Below are 21,187 nucleotides of genomic sequence, written 5' to 3' on the forward strand. Positions count from 1 at the left end.
TAGTTGTGTTAACACATATCAGCCCAATTTCCCACGGTGCACTGTATCTGAAGTTTTAATTTTTTTTTTTTTTAACCAGAGAATCTTCCTCATTGTTCTTTCTGACCGAGAGTGGATTATTGATAACATGGCAAATGTTTGGTGGTTGAGGCTTTTAGGAATGGAAAATTTGACTAGATTCCCCATCACAGATATTGAAGAGTCCTGGTGACTGTCACTCCCATAAATATTCTCATTTCCACCCTGGAGCTGCTGCTCAATTATGGCTAGCCTCCATCTTTCCCAAAATATCTGTCCACAATATAGTAAAGTCTTGTTGGTCTCATTCCCAGAAGATTAACGCAGAGTCAAGCTGCTTGTCTTTGTAGGCTCCCACTGAAATGTTAAATTCAGCTCTTCCTCCCCTAACAGCATACTATTGCCTAGTAGGGTGGAATCAGACTGTAGAAGTACAAAAAGTCTATTCATCCTTTCTATTATGTTACAAACTCAGAGGCATGTTTACTAGGGCAGAAAAACTGGGGTATCTTCCTTCATGTCCCTTTGATTCCAACTACCACTAAATTGCTGTGCATATACACACACACACATAAACACCCACGCACCACATCAACAAGGATGGTGTGTGCACGTGTGTATGGTGTGTGAGGATGATTTCAAATCTTCTTGCGAAGACAGTGGATAAACTAAACCTAAAGTAAGTATTCTGAGGATCAGCTCCATTAATTAACCCATTGGTAGACCATCCCACTACTCAATTTGGAAATTGCATTCTATTCAGTTTGCTAATATTTTATTTAGAACATTTGACCTGCATTTTTCTTTTATTTTTGAACATTATTATCTGTTGGTATTAAAGTTATTTAGCTCATACAATAAACAGAGGAACCATCTTTCTTCATGATCATAAATTGTTTGATAACACAAAAAAACTAATCTTTAAAAGATAGAATAAATTAAAATTCTAAAGTTTCACTATTGGACACTTCTAATGGTTTCTAATTCTGATGGTAATACTCACCAGTAGTAACTATTAAATCCTTTTAATAGAAAGTATTTAATTAATGTTCCAGTGTGTTGTATGATATTTGGTAGGTTCCAGATATCTGAATATCATATATTAATCTCATTTTAGAGGTAAGTCCCCTGTTTATAAACATTGAAACAGGTTCCCTATCTGCCAATATAAAAATAGAATTGGCATTTTAGGAAGACAAAATGGTTCTCAATGGTCTGGTCCCAGTCATCTCCCCTGCTACTTCTCCATTCATTCCTGGTTTTGTACTTGGCACAACCAGAAAGACTACATTTTCAGTAGTCCTCCACATAATAATATGTTTTTCTATGCCTTTGAGAGTGTTGTCAATTCCTCTTTTAACCTCGGGAGACACAGAGCCTAACTGTTACGCATGCTGGATCTGAAATTAGACTACAAATGTGACTTCAATAAACTTTGCCTGAGCTCTTTTGTTCCTGTGTATTATCATCTGTGAAATGACGATTCTGGTACCTCCTCATAGAGCTGTTGTGAGGATTAAATGAGTCTATACTTAGAAAAGAGCCTTACACTTGGTTAAGTACTGTGTACGGGTTAGCTGCAGTTATTATTGTTTCATGGGTAAAATCTTTTGTTCCACTATAATTCAGTTCAGCAACCTTTGTTTTTAGGTACATGTTACCTTCAGAACTCCCCCCCCTCCCACCCCCCAAATCTTACCAGACTCTGTGCTTCCTTCTTTGTGGTAAGGAATGTGAGATGGAGTGATTTTTTTTATTTTATTTTATTTTTTTATTTAGAAGGAATATATCAGCACACACCTGACCACCGTACCCTAAGCTTCTTAAGTGGCTGGTTCTGAAGTTCGTAAGGTTCATGTCTTACCAAAGTCTCCAGTATATTAGCTCATTCTGTTGAATCTGCATTATGTCCTCAGTGTAGTGAGTAATGGTGATGTTCTGTGGTATGTACAAATCTCTTCAGATTATTTTATTAAAGAGGACAGTTGACATTGTCATGAGGCAAAATGGTTAATGAATACTGTTATCTACCCTCATGAATAACAACTATTTCTGATTATTTTATCTAATTGGAGTAGAAAAGAACACATTTACCAAATCGATGGCCACATACAATGGATGTACGGCTTTAAACCTGCTCTAACAATAACTCATCTGTCATAGCAACTGCAATCAGGGCTACTACTCAGGTAGCCTACAGTAGTTTACTGTCATTCTCCAGGAACCAGACTGGTGAATTAAATGGAGATACAATGGAGACCCCATCACCTCCTCCCCATGTGCCTCTAAGATACGATATTGTGTTTGATTTATTCTTCTTTCCAGGGCTTCAGAAATTTCCATGTGGCCTTCTGCACTAGCATAGCTCTTATTCCACAGACCAGGGACCCAGGTGGATGACTTCAACTGACAAGTATATCAACTCCAATTAAGCATTTAGAGATGGATGGAATGATCATGCCTGAGTCTGTGGATTCAGTGGGCCCACTGTGAGCCAGACTTTAACCAGGCTCAATTTATTAACTTGGCCCCTGTAGGTCCTCACTCTTGGGTCTCAAGTCATTAATGTCAATGAAGACCTGTATCTAATGGTCCTTGAAATGTCAGACTATTCCCCTTTCTTTAGTATACACTTGCCTGTGTTAATGGCCATAGATCCTTGGGGGAATTAATACAATAATTTCCTCCAAGGGACTCCGCCACCTTATCAATCAGTGGGTTCCACATCTGAAAATTGGCTCACCTCTGGGAACTGAGCAAGGTGTTGTGAATTTTTATAGTAGCGACTACCCTCTGTCTCCTGAAACTGCTAGTCTCCCCCATATGCTTATCCCACAATATCTCTTACCAAAATTCTGTCTAGTCTTTTTAAAAAACAGATTGAAATTCTACTTCCTTTCTGCATTCTCATCTTGGTTTTCTTAGCTAGAATGAATCTCTCCTTGCTGTGGACTCCTATAGACATGTGCTGATCACATCCTGTTTTATATTATATTTATTTATGTAGATCTTCTGTCCTGAATGGATCGCATATTGAGGCAGAAACTGTCTTATTCATCATTTCATTATAAGTGCACACAATAGTGTTTTGAACATTATTTTAATTATACTGGCTTTGATTCTCCTCCTTCATTTGAAAGGCAAAAAACATTTAATAATTAAAGAAAACATGTTAATATTCTATTTTTTACATATATACATATAATTTTGACTGATTTTCAATCTTTTTGATGTTATAGATTAAGATTTTAGTTAAGCAATTCAAAGTGTTCTTGTAGATAATTTTTATTTCTTATAGATAATTTCTCATGGAAAATTTTTGTTTCCTATAGATTATTTTTGGTGTAAGTCTTTCAGTGGATGAAATGACTCTTAGCATTTTGAAAGAAGAAGGCTACAAAGCTGCTTTCATTGGAATAGGTGAGTACCTTACTTTTAAATACTTTTATTTATAATATTATTTTTTTGCTTCCAAAAAATACCCAGAAGAATGACTGTCTTACAAACATTCTCATGATAGAAGCTGCATCTGTTCCGTGAATAGCAGATAGAAATGAGTGGCCAAAGAACTAGATTTCTATTTTTTAATTTGTTGTACTGCCCACCTTCATTATGGATACTTTGGCAAGACAGTCATCATCTTCCCATCTTCTCACCACAACATTGTCACCCGTGAAACTCACTGACAAACAAAATGTTTTCAAGTCATGCCAAACTCTGAGCTTAGAGATGTGTCAAGATGTGTAGATGCTGTAGCTTTCCCTTCATTGGAAAACAAATGGACTAAATTGATACTAAAGAACAGACTCGGTTCTTTTTTCTTGTTTATACATTTTTTTTCAAATTTGTCCAAAGATTTTTCATCGGTGGCAGAATTTTAAAGATGTTCAACCTATTTCTTCAAGTTACATAAGCAATGTGGAGTGGCTAAGGCTCTTAATATGTTTCCATATTTGTCTACATATCCCAATGGAGATTGTAGTCTAACATTTTTCTCTCTACGTATGGTTTACAGAGAATCCAGAGTGAACAAACAGTTGTTTTTATTTGGTCTTGTCTCATGAACTTTATATTTATTTTCTCATATGATTATACTAAGGACAATCATGACATAGGAACTGAATATGTTAAATTGTTACTTATTTTTAACATAAGTCCATCCTCATGTCTTTTATTTTGTCTGTCTTGCAGTTCACACCTTTTGAATATGAATATCTAACTAATAAATCTATATAGAGATGAATACTGTTCCATCTCTTTAAGTGGTCACATACTGGGCAACATTTGTTTTGGAGTTATCCTAATCATAGCTTTTCTAGAGTGAAATCATTAGGAGTGCTTCTTAGCCTGCTAAATGGGTCTTATCAGAATGGCATGTGTTCTCTCTCTAGATAATTGCTGCCAAGTCTAAGACCTTCTCCTTCACTCTCTTTACATAAGTGAGACAGGGAAAATAAGTTTTATACTGTCTTCTAGTCCTTAAATGTCTCTATTCAACTTCCTTCGTTTCAGAAACATTGGGAGTTCCATTTTTATCAGTATTTCTCTACACTGTCTTTATTTAAGTACAGTAATCATGGTGTGTATCAAGAATAGTAAGTTCAAAAGGTCAAATATTTTCCTTAGCTTCCAATTTTAGAGGCGCTATATCAGACTTTGGTTTTATTTTTCAACACTATATGTATTGATAATTTAACATAAACAAATAAGTCAGTGTGGATCAGTAAATTCTTGAGACTCTCAACAAATCATGTGTTCAAAATTGTTTGTCAATAATAAGTGGAAAAATATAGTCAGGCAAAAGGGCTTTAAATCTTGGTAATATTATCAGACAACTATGTGAAATTCACCATTGTGCTTTCCTACAGCACAAAATATAAAAGATACATTTTCCATTAATAGAGTAGTACATGCTAATGCAGATATGAGAATCTACATGAACTTTGTCAACAAAGAGTCTCTGTACTGCAGAGATAGGGACCAAAAAATAATGAATACATTGAAATACCTCTGAATTAACTGCATATGGAGACAATTATTTCAAAATTTGGAGCAATTAAAAGGTTCATCACTCTGAATTTGTTATAGCCATAAGAGACATCTTCCATCTGTTGAGAATCAATATTGTTCTAACTTTTTTTTTCTATTTCATTTCATTTGGTCTTGTCTCACGAACTTTATATTTATTTTCTCATATGATTGTACTAAGGACAATCAACAATTACATATGTTGGTAATGCTACACTTGTTCACAATACAGTATCTCCATTTGACTCTGCACTGAGGTGTGAATGTAGCACTTAAAATGTAGAGTCCTTTTCTATTTATGTTGCTGTGCATTTTCATGCTGAGAAGTGAATCTTTTGACATTTTGGTGCAGTGATGTGAGGAATGTGGTTATGTTCCATTTCAGTATTTCATATGAAATATATAAAGGAAATTTTCATCTTGTCAAAAAAGGAAAAATAAGTGTCAGTCTGTAGAGGATAAGTAGCCTTATCCTCCAGGAAGTGGTTATTTGACACTTTTGATTGCTGGTTTGTGAATTTATGACCTTTCTGTTACCATTTAACTGGCTATTACTTGGACAGCCTCATATCCTTACATGCTATTCATTAACCATGTTTCTATATTGTAATTAAATTTCTCTCACTTATTTTCTCCATCCCAATTTGGAGGAGTAAATGCTGCAGTACGTTTCCTTATTATTTTGGGTATAGGTTTAGCTGCTTTAATAAAGGAAAACAATAGAGACTTAAAGAAGGTATTTGTTTAATCTCTCTCACGTAACAGTGTGAGCCATCCTCACCACCTGGCTTCCACCTTTTGATCCATGGGTGCTCATCATATCCACATTCCAGCTAACAGATTTGGAAAAGAATGAGGGGGGTCCCTTTTCTTTTAAGTTCATGACCCAGAAATTACACATATCCCTTCTGCTTTTATCTCATTGTCTAGAATCTGGTCATATAGACATACTTAGCAGCAAAGGTTGCTGGGAAATACAGTCATTAGCTGGGTGGTCAAATGCCAATTATATATTTCTATTAATATACACGGAGGGAATAATGGTTATGGAGTGGGGAGACAGGTCTGCATCATTGTTGGTATGTGACAAATGGGTTCCTTATTGGAAGAGATCAGTAAAGCACTTGATAGCAAGCAAGACATTCAGTTCTTAGGATAGTGCTCGCATGTTGGTTATGTAGTTTACTAAATAAAAAACAGAGATGCTTTCTCTTTCTGTTTTTGGCAATGTCATACTTATATATATTCTGTATTTTAATGCCTTCTCACTATGTCATTTGTCTAAAAGAAAAAAGAATGACTTTATTTTTTATTAAACAGTTTTTTTAAGGATAATGCAATAAACCCATTAATCTTTGTATTTTCCTGTATCTTGATTTTTAATTATTGATGGTATTATTGGTGAAAAGTCATTCACTTTTAGATTTGTACTCAACTACTGTGAACTGAGTCCATTTAGGAAACTGTTTCACTGAGTATAAATTATTATGAGTCTTAACAAGTTAATGTCTCTTTACCAAGGAGCTGTTTAGTTTGTTCTAAGTAGGGATATTAAGTCCTGTGCCTTATTAAAAAATGGATTGAGTTGTCTATGGGATATCTGGAATTTTTTAAAGACTTTAAAATTTAGTAGTTTTAACTTAAATAAAAGCGCATGAACAGTATGTTACCACCTATGTTCAGAAGTGGAGTTGGAACATCCACCATACATTTTTCTCAAAGTACCAGATGGCTCCCTCTGGTTGGTATTGAAATCCATATAATAAGTTGCAAGCATCATTTCTTTTTTATTTTACAGAAATGAAAAGAACACAATAGAATATAAAATATTAAAGTGTATTGCACTGGTTAGTCTAAGTAGTATTTTAAGAAAATTTTTTCAGTTGTATGTGTGTTTGATTCATGTGTTAATTCATGTATTTCATATGTACACTTAATATGTAAAATGTATTTTTAAATGTTGCTTAGTAGTCAAAGTTTGAAAACCACTGCTATACATGGCAAGGGCCCTGAAATACAATTTTTTTTTCCCGTAGTATGCACAATAAGTATCTGTTAAGTGAATTAAGTCATTATTGAATGACTACAATGTGTTAAAAATTAAACATATTTTAAAAAAATCCACATTCACTTTTTAACTTGGTTTTAAGTTGTCAGGGAAACCATACTGCAAAATTCAAGGAGTGTGGCATGGTGGCAGTGAGTTGGGCATGGTTATAATATTTTAAAGTTCTTGGGGTTATTATATTCCACAACCAGGTTTAATAACCACTGCTTAGATAACTGCAGACCTGGACCCTTACACTTTGTTTCAAGGGATGCCAGTTCCTTTCCCCTTTCTGATTGTCCATCTTCTGGCAGTTTCCCTCTTATATAACTACAAAAAGTGGTAGCTCTGAAAAGGTTAAACAAGCCTACAAAAAAGGAACATCCAGTGACAATCTGACATAATTGGTCAAATTTTATATATTCTTTGAACAAAGATATTTTCTGAATGTTTGTTTTTAGTGTTTGGGAAAGAAAAAGGGTTATAGGGGAAACAGAAGTAAAATCCAATATTATAGTCATAGCTGGCACTATGAAACAGGGACTGCAGGAGGGTATTAGAGAGATAAATAGACACTATTTCACCACCAAATATTTTATTTGTGTCTACCCCAAATATTTCTCTTGAATTCATTGCTCACCATCTCTACTCCCCTCACTTAATGCTGCTGGGCTACTACCAAAACCTTTTAGACAGTTTCTTAGGCTACCATTATCCTCACAACAGAAATAGTGATATTTATAAAATCAGATCAGATTCATGTCATTCCCTCATTAAAACCTTCGTATGAGTCCCTATTTCCTTCAGGATAAAGTAAAAAAACTCCTTAAAATAAGACTTTCAAGTCTCTTCATTTTTTGGTCTCTAGTAACTTCACCAATCAAATTGTGTTTTGGCCAGTTTGAACTATTTTCAGCTTAATCTCGTACCTGAATCTTTGGGCTTGGGACCTCTTAGGTCTAGAACTGTCCTTTTTTCATATTTAAGTTCTTAGCTTAAATGTCCTTTTTTTTTTTTTTTTCCTACTTCATGCAGTTCTCTCTACTTGAAGTTATCCCCTCTCCACCTTAACTTCCCCCACCCCCTGCTCCTCATTTCTGCTCCTTTAGGTTCCTGTTCCCTTTCTGGATGCCCAGACCAGACTTTATACTTTATTATAGCACTTGTATAACCTGTATTATAATTGGCAGGTTATGTGTTTGTTTCTACCACTAGAAATAACACTCTTGGAGGCTGGAGATTCTTAGACATTGATAGATAGCAGTGCCTGACACATAGAACTCTATCAATGTTTTTTAATGAATGATTTTTTTTATTGCAACTGTTTTGACTATTTCCAAAAATAAATTTATGGTATTTTTTAACATACTGACAATTCTGAGGTGTTGTAACATTGATCAAACCTGGGGAGGGGATACATTTTATATTATTATAAAGTTGGTATTACTCTATTAATGAAATAAATATGGAAACATAGTGATGTTAATGATGGTGATATTGGCAGTAGTAGCAGTAATAGCTAAAATATTCCATGCTCAATTCTTGATGTGACCAATTCTTAAAATGGCCCTTGGGTTAGGAATTACTAATTCAATTTTATGGATAAGAATATTATGATTAAGACTAAGAGAGGTTAAAGAAAACTAATAAGTGGCAATCAAATCATGGTAAGTGAGTTCTACCGGGACAATGCGAACATTTGAACAAAAATATATCCATACTTCATTATAAAAGACTGTTACAGATACAGAGACTGAAAGCCAACAGGTTAGCTGATGCTACCTGCCTCCATTGTGGCAGCCCACTTAAGGTTCTTAAACATGGTGACCTTATACTCTGGACAAATTAGATTTTACATATAGTCTCACTTTTCTCCTTGTTACCATCAATTGTTTTTTTTCAGTTACCATCAGAAAAGATTTTTTTTTTTTAATGTGAAGATTCCCAAATATTATAACAGTTGAAGAGATAATTACAAAGAACAAAATCCATTGAGAGAGTATGGTATTCTATTTGCTGCAGTGTGGCCTTTCGTTAAATCTCTTGTGCCTTTTTAGAGCCAGAATTCTTGTAAAAGTTGTTCTTAATTAGCTTCTTAATCAGAATTTCTGAATTATACACAATCATGTGTACTTTCTATTTACTTAGAAGAAAATGCAATAAGATTTTCAGACCACTCTTTTTACTTCTGTCCCTTGATGAAAACTAAAGTTGTATAGGCAATATCCACAATTCTGAGATTATTTTAAAATAATAAACCTGATTTAATTGTAAGAAAAATAAAAGCTGTGACTATTTTGCCAATCCACTTTTAATTTTTTTTTTTTTTAATTTGCAATATTATTTAATCTAATGTCATTTGTAAGTGCTCAGGTACAATTGTGAGATGCCCCCCAAGAATTTGGAAACAAGGAAAATAGAATGAGAGCTGAGAGATCATTATGTCATCACTTAATAAGTTCAAGCAAAACCTCCAGAAGGAGAAGGCAACTCGTTCCTGACCATATTAATATATCTAAGAAACGTACATATTAATCAGCAGAAGCAGGTTGTAGGAGCCAATCACCTTTACAGGTATGGGGGGACACAAAGTGTGTCTGGCTAGTATGACTTTCAACAGGCTACAATAGCTGTCCAAATCTTCCTATCTTGCCTTAAGTCTACCACTGTATAGGCTTCTTCCACCACCAAATATCTAGCCATTTCCCAAAAATAAACTGCACCATTATACCTTGGCTTTTTAGAAAGTGTTTGTCTGTCTTCATATGCTCAAGTCAGTACTTGTAATATTCATGTCAAATGCAACCTTCTTCATGAGACTTTATTTACTCAGCTAAAATAAATATTTATTCTGTGTTCATGCATAGCAGTGTTTTATGCCTTATTTACAGGAATGAATATAGGTTGTGAGCATCTGTCTCCTCCCCCCCTTTTCCCCTCCTGCTATATTAAAAACCTAAGTGTGCATTTTGAGTTTTCTTTGTCTTTGTATTCCATAACTTCAGCATATTTCTTGACATGTAGTACAAACCTCAATAAATTTTTTGAAGTAGAATAATTGGAAGAAGGAAAAGATAAAGGATTTAATGAAAGAAAAAAGCGATGTAGCCTAAGTTTGTACATCTTTCAAAACATCACCTTTCATTTCCTTTTTAACAAAATGCAAACTTATTCACTCAAATGCCACAATTTTTAAATTCAAAATGTTATAGTTAATGCAGTTCTTATATTTATACCTTGCTATGGCAAATATTACATGACTGCTTAATATTCTTTGGGCAGTTTTGATATTTTTTGATGGTGATGTTATTTGCTTGAGGGTATTTAGTTAGTATTTTATAATGAAGATGATGACATAAGAAAATGTTACCAAACTACTTGATTATTTTTGCTGGTAGAATTCCTAGAATATTATAGATGCTCTATATCTATTGAAGAATTGCTTAATTATAATGTATCTACTTATTATACATTACAGTAAAAATTGGTAATTCATTAGACAAGAAGATTATTTAAAAAATTCTATAATCCTTTTTCCTTTTATTTAAATTTATGAAAAACTAAATTATATTTTAAAATGTCAAACCCATTTATCTTCTTTGGATTTTATTTTGACAAAGACATGGAGGGATTTCTAGTACAGAATTTCATGGAATGAAGATATATATATGTATGTATAATTTCTCTTATATGAGTTGCCTAAGTTAAAGAAGAGGAAATAAATTCTTTTTGGTCTTCATTGTTCAAGCACTAACTTGCTTTTAGTAGTTCCCAAATAGTTCAATAAGCTTTTTTTTTAAAAAAGTAAAGAGAATTGAAAAATGTTTGGGCAAACTAAAATGTTTTATTTTAACTGTTGCTTATGGCTGCACGTTACATATCTATAAAGGAAAATCATTATTTCAACTTAGAAGATACTATTATTGAACATATGTTATGGGCATCATGTTGGGAATTTTTTTTTTTTTTTTTTTTTTTAGCGTAGTAATGAGTCTATAGGTCTGGGCTGTCATTTAAGGTAGAATGCCACCCGTTTTTTATTTCCAATGCTAGCATATGATGTTGAAGGATAATTAAAGTATACATCAGAAAAGTGGTGGCTATTTTTATAGAAGAATTAAGGAACACCACAAGGCAACACCCCACTTCCCCAGTGCAGCAAAGTTGAAACTGGAATACAAGACTGAATTGATGTGATATATACAATATTTCAATGATTTTTAGTTTGAGCTAGGAGGCATATTACTAGGTAGCTTTTTTTCACTCTACACATCACACAGCTCTGCTTATCTTATCCCCTTGAGAATCACTGCTATGTAAAATCGAATGAAGTAAAGGAGACCATTACACACAAGGAACGAAAGATTAAGTGAGAGAGGCATGATTAAGTGAGAGAGGCAAGATTAAGTGAGAGAGGCATGGTATGGTATGGAAATGGAAGAGGTTGAAGCAATTTACAGGAAAGAAGCTACATTTCCAAATAATTTTTTCAAAGAAGGGAGATATGAAACTTTTGTAAGCTAATTTATTTTCTTATTTACCACTTATTTCTAACTTCCAAAGAATAGGCTGCACCAACTTTGTCTAAGATTAGATAGAATGGGCTATTCTCCTTTTTCTTTGATATTTAAATAACTTTTTTTGACATAAAATACCTAAAGGCAGTATGATTTAAGAGGAGATTTCATTAAGGCATTTTGTTTTAAGTAACAAATTTTAAAAACAATTCAATTGAAATTTATATCAAATCAGTTTTTCTCCAGATCTTGCCTTTGAATTGTTTAGGAGGTGTCCAGTACGATCATATTGTTCCAAATTCCCCAAGGCTGTATTGCATAATACAAACATATTTAAGTGAATAAATAGAAATCATTGGCGAAGCACCTAGTTTGGTTATAATACGCTTTCCTAATTTCCTAAACACATATTTCATGGAAGTATTACTTGTGCTATATCAACAATTAATAAATGTAAAAAATAATACTGAAATAATGATTAATGACATTAACTCAAATTAAATAATCCTTGAAGTATATTATTAAACATATGGGCATTTAAGAAAAAAATTTAAATGTTTTATTTTCATCTTTACAAAAATGTAAGGAATCTTGATGTGTGTTATTGTCTTTTGATTAACCATGCATGCCACCTGGTGTGCAGATGGAGAGAACATTACATATCAGAGGCTATGTTCACACTCCCACTCCCACCCCCACCCCCCACCCCCACCCCCCCACACAAACTTACATGGCAGAAAGTTAACAGATGTTCATTTTGCTTGTGTTTCTGAGATAAGTTGTGCAGCCAACTCTTAATTCATAAATTAAATTTGCAGGACAAGATACTGATATTTGGGTTATTCAAAGATTTTATTAATACACCCAGAATATGGGAAGTTTGGAAAATTGCCTCCTTGGATCTTTAAGTTCTTATTTTTTGTTCCTGCACTTTGTTCATTTGTATGTCCATGATAGTTTATTTTCCACTGTTGTCACTCCTTTACTATGACTGTTGGCTCATCACAATTTAGAGTAATATTAAAGTTCTACCACAGCCTAGCAGCGTACCGGGGACTATAGATTGCAAAAGAAGTTAAAAAGCTTACAATTTACTTAGAAAACAATTTACATAGGAAAACAATAAAACAACTTTAATGTAATTAATAAATATTTCTTTTTTGTATCTATTTCCAACAGAAATTTGCAGTGGTTTTACAGAGATAATAAATGTTAAAATATAAGTTAGGTATAAAATTAATCAACAGGATGGATTAGCAAATAAGAGCCTCTATCAGTAAAAATGAAATCACATTTATCTTTTGTGATATTATGAAGGTCTTAATTGGATTTTATGTCAAAGGGATTAAGAAAGGGAGCCAAGTTCAGTAGGAAAACCAATTTGGAGGGGGAAATCATATAGAGAATGTTAAAAAGATGGGACTTAAATATACTCTATTTGCATTTCTAACTAGTAAAAGAGTGTTAAATGAAGAGTTGGCTTTTTTTCCTATGAATGGACAAATCATAACTACTTAGGTTTTGCATATTGTATAGTCTCTGTTGTAATTACTCAACTCTCTACCTTTGTAGTGCAAAAGCAGCTATAGAGAATATGCAATGTGGATATGTGCTGCTAAAACTTTATTTAAAAAAAAAATAAGGTGGAAGACCAGATTTGGCCAGCAAACTGTGAACCAATGTATAGTTAAGAACAGTTACTGTTCATGTTTTCTTACAGCTTTGAGGCAAGAGAAAAAATTTTAGTGGGAATCCGTGTGTAATGTTAATCAAGTTAACTTTTATATACTATTGACCTAACTTGTTTTGAGAGTTTGCATTTGATCATGAAATACCTTTGGGAACCTCAATATAGAAGCGAAGATGGGTCCAGCACTGATCATTTTGAAGTAGCACTTTAAAATAGCGAGATTTATGTTGATCCCCACATTTTGGTGTTCAGTGAAGCAACCAAGTTCTTCATATCTAGTTACTATTTTAGCAAATAATTTATTTGAAAGGTTTATCTAAAAAATATACTTTTTTCCTTTCATATCTGTTAATTTTTTATGATATTACTAAAGCAGGTAAATCTGTTTTTTTGTTTTTTTGTCAGGTATAATGTCTTTTTAAAGCAAGCTAATATATAAGTTCATCCTTGATTTCATAATCTAAGAAAAAACAAAAACACATCCACGAACTAAAATTACAGAAGGACTAAGTGAGAACTGAAATCATTTTTCTACAGTGATTGACAGTACTAAAGTCATATCTCAGAAATTATGATTGATGCTTGGTTTTATGTTTTCTCATTAATTTTTGATAAGTTAAGAAACAAGAAACAAACTCAATAATCTTTGCTTGTAGGATAAAGACTTTAAAACCTTTGTAACTTTTTTTTTCCTCTCAATTCTTCATCATGAATTCTAACAACTCCTAGTGACTTTAGCAAGGAAGTAAAAAAAAAATCAGTCCAAATCACAGTTCCTTTTATTACTGAGGGCTAAAGGAAGTAAACTTGAATTATTTTGGAAAGTATCCTTAATGTTTTATTCAAATGTATATATCATTTTATTGTAAAAGACAAGAACATGTTTGTGCTGTAGTAAAGTTTACTAAAGACCACAGGAAAATTATTACTGATAAATGAATTAGGGATAGATTGATCTGAATACTGAATAAGAATAAAATATCTGTGGATAGTGAATCAAATTTTTGATTTGTATTAATTTTGAAGGTTATGTGATAAAGTAGAAATGCATTCTTCTCTGCCAAGTGGTGGATCAAAACATTTTTCAGTTCAATATGTTTGACTATTGTAAAAATATATTAAATTCAGGACTGATTAATTGAATTTTTTGTTCTTTATGATTTTAAATAAATTCCAGTTTATCTTTGTCCTAGTTAGTAATTTGCAAAAATATACAAAAAAGAAAAAGAAAAACAAGAATGTTAAACAAGAGGTAAAAAAGAAAAATCCTATTGTCATTTTTTTTGGGGGGGAGTGATCATTTATGATATCAATATACTTTTGAAATTACTATAATATGAACATTTTAAGTATAGAGACTGTATTTATTTTCTAAAGAACACCACCTTGACATAGCCAAATAAGTAAATTATTGAAGTTTTGTGTGTGTGTTTATATTTTCCTGTGCTGTTGATGATGGAAATCTTTGACTAATAGAATGCTCTAGGGAAGATTGAATCCATGTTATTTGTGTATCTTTTTTTTTTTTTTTTTTCATTTCTAATGCATTTTTGGTTGCTATCTGATCCAAATAAATGAATTCAAATAAACAGCAGTTGTTAATATTATCAGCATATTTGTGTTATGTGAAGCCGCAACATTGATGAGATTACTCATTTGGTCTTCATAATCATCCTGTACTGCTTGAGAAAACTAAGGTCCAGTAAAATTGTGTGACAGCTCACATCACAGATGTGATGCTCAAACACAGTAGAATGAATATGTTCTAATTTCATATCTAAGTATACTACTTCAACACGACTTATTCTAGTATGTTTTTGGTTTTGCTATTGTCCCAATATTCTTTTGACCTTTGCATATAGATTAGTTAAATAACTCTTTTTTGTTAGAGGGATCTTTTGTGAAAGTAGAAAAAAAGAAAAGTTAGCCCATATGAGGATTGGACTTCTTTACCACTGTTTTAAAGTCAGGTAGTTGGTGTACAAAGTCAATACTCTTGAACATCATTGAATCTGGTTATTATTTCCTAGGAGTTGACTTGGAATTATCAGCAAATTGATGAAGGTATGTTTAAAAATCTAAATAGGTATGGAAATATCCTTTGAAAAGAAAATTTGGTTTATTATACATACATTTAGAAAAGAGAAATTGGGGGTGGAAATCTTTTATTATATAAATATCTTTGGTTCTTAAAAAAGCAGATTTCCTTAACAAGAATTAACATATGCTATTATTTTTAAAATTAATAATACATTTTATAGTGACATGTTCATCATATAAAATGAGATGTAGATTTACCTCCTTTTTCTCACTAACCAATCAAGTTCTTCTGAAAGAAAATTTAATATTTGCCATCATTTGTTTCTTTTTAAGTTTGCTTCTTCCCAAGAGCTTTTTAAATTGGATTTCTATATGTTCTATTTTACCAAAACTAAAATACATTATATATCTTAGTACATTTAGAAATTCTCTTGTTTTTATTAAGTATTAGTTAGGTAGATTTCTAAATTAGCTTTCTGCCATCCTCAGAGTTAAATATTGTATTCTCCTAATGTCTGGTAATAGGCATTACACAGTATGGAAATGTAAAATTGATCCTCACGGATTTATAAGTTTCCATAATGCAGAATAACTGAACACATGGTCTCTACTGACCTTTGTAGGTTGGCTAAAAAGAAAAAGACAAAAATATTGTAGGAAGTCTTTAATCTTAAGGTTTAGGTTTATACTCAACAAAAGGAATATGTATTAATGAGTTGCATTACCACTCTATTTAATATTTATTACTAAATCCACAATGTACACAATATCAAATAAACTGACTTTTTGAAACTTTGATAATTGTTGCTATGCTCAATGATTTTCCCCAACATGGTAACATTTTAGAATTATGGTAACAATATGCAATAGTATTAACCAAGGGTATTCATTAATATGGTTAATTTTAAAAATTAGACTAATTTTAGTTTCTATGAGGAAAAAAAGAACTAATTCCCTAAAAATGCTCAAACCTGCTTATTAAGACCACATACTTTTCAGCTAATAAGTAATCTCTCTTTGGAAAGGTGATAATTTCCGTACATATCTTTGTTATCAAATTAAGACTACAAAATTGGCTATTTTGAAGTTACCTTCTGTTTATAATAGGAAGCTGAAAGGATTCAGGGATCCTTTGGGAATTCTTTCTATGTTGCTGATCACTCTGCCCACCAGTGCAGATGAATGGCAAGGGAGCCTACAGTTTACCACAGGCTTTCATGTCATGGTTGTGTGCTGTCTTCAACCAGTTACAAGGCAAATGACCTGAAAATCTGAGGCAGGTCATTTTAGAGATTGTAAATATCTATTAATAAGGCTAGCTAATGTTGAATGATTACTTTGTAAGGACTATTTTGAAATGCTGCTTTTTCTCTTTAAATTTACGATGCTGAATCCAAGTTGTGAAAGATATCTTCGTTAAGTGTTTTTAACTTTGTTTAGATTTTTCTGCTATTCCACAGCAACTCATGGAATAGTCTTGGAAGGATAAGGGGTGATATAATGGCTTAAGGGAGGAGGAAAGGTTAGAAAACTTTTCTTGCTACAGAAATATGAACTTGTATTAGGGCAAGGGAAAACAGTGAATGGAAAAGAGAAGTTTGACATGATATTTAAATGAGATGGGAAGATTAAGAAAAGGCTGGAAAAGAATAGCATAGGCAGAGGTGTTAGTTTTTAAAGGAGTAAGGATATTTTTCCTCATTGACGGGGGCACAGTTTGGTGAAGATAGCAAGAATAAGGGGCAGGGTATAGGGAGCCGAGAAGGAATGTTAACTCATCTCTAGGAACACACCAAACAGAAGAACAGAAAATGCTAAGTGAGGAGAAGAAACTACATAGAAAATTAGAGAAATATAGACTGTTAAAGAATATTAAAATTTTACTTATTTTAAATTTATGGTTAGTCTTCATATTGTTTTACTTTTTAAATTATTTTTATTGCAATAACACATATATGACATAAAAGTTCCTGTTTTGACCACTTTCATGTGTACAATTCGATGACATTAATTATGTTTACAGTATTGTACTGCTATCACCACAATCCATTACTGAAACTTTTTCATCATTCCAAACAGAAACTCTGTACCCATGGAGTAATAACTCCCATCCTCCTCCTCCCAGCTCCTAGAAACTTGTAATCTACTTTCTGTCTCTGAATTTGCATATTCTAGATAGTTCATGTCAGTGAAGTCATGAAATATTTGTTCTTTTATATTGGGCTAATTTCATTCAACAAGATATCTTCAAAGTTCATCCATGCTTTAGCACATATCTAACCTTCATTCCTTTTTATAGCTGAATAATATTTCTTTCTGTGTGTGTGTGTGTGTGTGTGTATACGTACATATATATATTTGTTTATACAGTCTTTCGTTTATTCATCAGTTGATGAACATTTGGGTTGCTCTCACCTTCTGTCTGTTGTGAAATATACTGCTATGGGCATTGGTGTACAGATCTTTTGCATCCCTGTTTTCAATTATTTTGAAATGGAATTCCTGGGGTAATTCTATACTTAACTTTGTGAGGAACCACCAAACTGTTTTCCACAGTGGCTGTACCATTGTTCATTCTCACCAACAATGTATGAGGGTTCCTGTTTCACCTCATCCTTATTAATACTTATTTTCCATTTTTAAAATAATAGCCATCCTAATGTGTATGCTGGTTTACTTTTATGGGGTAGAAGGAAGTAAAGAATAAATTAGAGCATTTTATTATAACACAGGGAACAGGTAAAGATTATACTTTTATTTAACATTAGTTTTATTGTTTATGTATAATTAAAACAAGTAAAATTGTTTGAACTTCTTACAATGAAATGAGTGATAAATTATCAAATGAATTTTCTATGAAATCTATAAAATTATTGTCCCTTCTAGCATACCAGTATCATCCAGCATAAGTTATACTTTGGTTGTAATTAATTGCTTTGAAAAGGAGTTAATTCTATCATGTCATTAAACAAACCCATTTTAAAGTTATTACAAGCATATTATTTGCTAAAATACAAGAATAATAGTATTTTAGCAAAGTATTGTCCTTAGCATGAATTTGTGTTTTGCCTAAGTATAGTGGTGGGATTTTCCACCATGCCATTATAGTAAATTACTATGAGAAAAAATGTAGGCCACATTATAAGTTGAAAGTTAAAGATAAATTAATCCTTAAGTATATTATGCTATGTTATCAGAGCTTTGTAGGCTGGGCATTGTGATAATCTGATAAGTATGTGAATATAAAATATTAATTTATTTTATGTGAGGTAGAAATAGAAGAGATGAAGTTGAATGAGGAGCAAGAGAAAAAAAGTAAAAGAAATTTATGTAAAATTCAATGAAAGGCAACCTAATTTAGCACTCATTCAAACATTTTTGTGTTCTTACTACATGCATATATTTCATTTACAAATATTTTAGATCAATTATATAGCATTATGTAAAAAAAAAAATTACAAGTTGAAAACTCTTACTTGCTGCTTTGAGGAATTAAGTAATTAATTTTGAACTAAGCCTTTAGGCCAGAACTTCAGCAAAGGAAAAGTAAGTTCTGATTTCTGCCAAGGATTTAATTATCCATATGTTAAAAAACAGTAGTTCAATATATATGGTGTTGAAAATACTCCTCATTATGGATTGATCTTTTTAAGCTATAATTAATCAGAGCAATGCAAATAACAAAAGAATTTGTATTACTGATTATGTGGGGAAGATATCACCCACATTCCCATACCTAAACTGTATCCAGTGATATACAAATTATCATTGGAAACTTTCCACCAAATCTCCAGAGTGCCCACTTGCAAGCAGCTTGTTGGATATATGTGGTTATATTGACTTTATATATTCATTCTGCAAACATTTATTGTGATATGTACTAAGTGTTGGGAGGTAATAGTCGGTGATAGAAAAAACATTTTGCTTGACTTCATAGAGCTAAAAGCCTCACATGAGGCAAAGTGGCATAACCACCACACAATGTGGTAGTATATGTAGTGATTAAGAGATGCCAAGATGCTTCCAGGGAAGATGGTGGAGTAGGGAGCTCCAGGATTTAATCCTCCCACCCAAACAACTATTAAACAGGCAGGAACTGTCAGAAACAAATATATTGAGACTTCAAGAAGCCAAAAGAACACTGTACTTTTCTAGGAAAAAGTGGGAGAAAGAGGCAGGTAAATTATGGTAAAGAAATGTAAATTGCTCTCTACATGTGATGGGATCTGGCATCCATCCCCCACTATTGCTGCAGGCCCCCATGGTGTCCAGGCCCTGGCTAGCTTGCTGGTGATATGAAAGAACATAAAAATCCTCTTCTTCAAGAACAGGGGTGGGCATGACTGATCAGTGATCACAGCTTTTGATTAGCAGATTTGGATGGTCGGTTTCCAGTTCTGAGGGCAGCTATTGTTTCAACCCACAGCTGACAAAGGTGGAAGCACACATTGTTTCAACCCCACCCAAACAGGAGCAGAGGAGGTGGAGATTTGAAGATGCAGCGTTTCCTTGGGGCTGTAGGGAACAGGTCCCTGAAGGGCTGTATCTGCTGGACAGGCCAGGAAAGCTCAGCTTTGGGGAGACATCAAAGAAAATTTTGAAACCATTACTGATCTCCTGCCCAGGGCACTTTGGAGTGTTCTGAGCCCCTTTGGGGGTCCCTGGCCGTATACTGGCTGGGAAAGAGTGACATGGGAAAGTCCTGTCTGGGGTGACCTTTCTCCCAGAATTTGCAGTCCAGTCAAAAGGATCATGACACAATGATAGGAATATAAAAAAACTATAGAAGCAGACGGTCTGGGAAAAATGTCCTGCCAGCAACAGAGGGATGTGTGTCTCCTGGAAAACAGAAGAGACAGCAAAACTCCTTTGAACAGGAGAATTCTAAAACAACTAACAAAAGCAACAGCCCAGAACAAGACAGAACCCAGAAAGACAGGCACAGTGTGTTTGCCTTGGGCAGACAATCCTGATAAGAGGGTGGAAGCTCAAGAAAATCTCTGCCTTATCACCAACTGATTATAACACCAAGATACAGACATCCCAGGGAACAAATCCCAGAGTTAACATTTTAAAATATTAGAAAGTACAGTGTGCAACAAAGAAACAGGAAATGATGTCCCAACCAAAGTAACAGGATAAAAATACAGAAAACACTAATGAAGGAGTTGAGAATGTGGACTTACTAAACAAAGCCTTTAAAAAATGTTCTTAAAATGTTCAATGGGATGAAGGAAAGAATAGAGAAAGAACTGAAGAATATCAGGAAAATAATGAATGAACAACATAAGAGTCTAAATAAATAGATAGATATTTAAAAAAGAACCAAACAGAACTATAGGAGTTGATCACCACAGTAATTGAAATGAAGAATTCTCAGGAGGGTTTCAAGAGCAGATTGGAGCTGGCAGAAGAAAAAATCAGTGAACTTGAAGATGAAACACTTGAAATGAGTCAGGCTGAGGATCAGAAAGAAAAAGGAATTATTAAAAGCAAAAATAGCTCAAGACAGCTATAGGACACCAAGAAGCATACAAATATATGCATTTGGGTGTCCCAGAAAGAAAAGAGAGTAAGGGTCAGAAGGTATAGTCAAAGAAATAATGATGGAGAACTTTCCAAACATAGCAAAAGACTTATATATGCATATCCAAGAAGCTCAGAAACACTATACAGGATAAACATGGAAAAAAAAAATCAAATGCAAAGGACAAGGATAGAGTTCTGAAAGCTGCAAGAGAAAAGCAATGTGTTATGTACATGGGAGCCCCAATTAGATTTAGTGCTAATTTTTCATCAGAAACCATGCAGACAAGAGGTCAATGTGTCAAAATACATAATGTGCTG

General features: G+C 33.2%; 1 protein-coding gene across 3 annotated transcripts in view; it reads left to right on the forward strand.

Annotated features, from left to right (window-relative positions):
- The window catches only part of DPYD (dihydropyrimidine dehydrogenase), a 943,583-nt gene that overhangs the window by 302,518 nt on the left and 619,878 nt on the right, over positions 1–21,187 (forward strand). For all 3 annotated transcript variants that reach the window (XM_037826568.1, XM_037826567.1, XM_037826569.1), the window contains one exon: positions 3,351–3,438. In XM_037826568.1, coding sequence (XP_037682496.1) covers positions 3,351–3,438 — 88 coding nt within the window. The remainder of the gene's footprint in view (positions 1–3,350; positions 3,439–21,187) is intronic.

The sequence above is a fragment of the Choloepus didactylus genome, chromosome 2 (genome assembly GCF_015220235.1).
Source record: "Choloepus didactylus isolate mChoDid1 chromosome 2, mChoDid1.pri, whole genome shotgun sequence".
Classification (NCBI taxonomy): domain Eukaryota; kingdom Metazoa; phylum Chordata; class Mammalia; order Pilosa; family Megalonychidae; genus Choloepus; species Choloepus didactylus.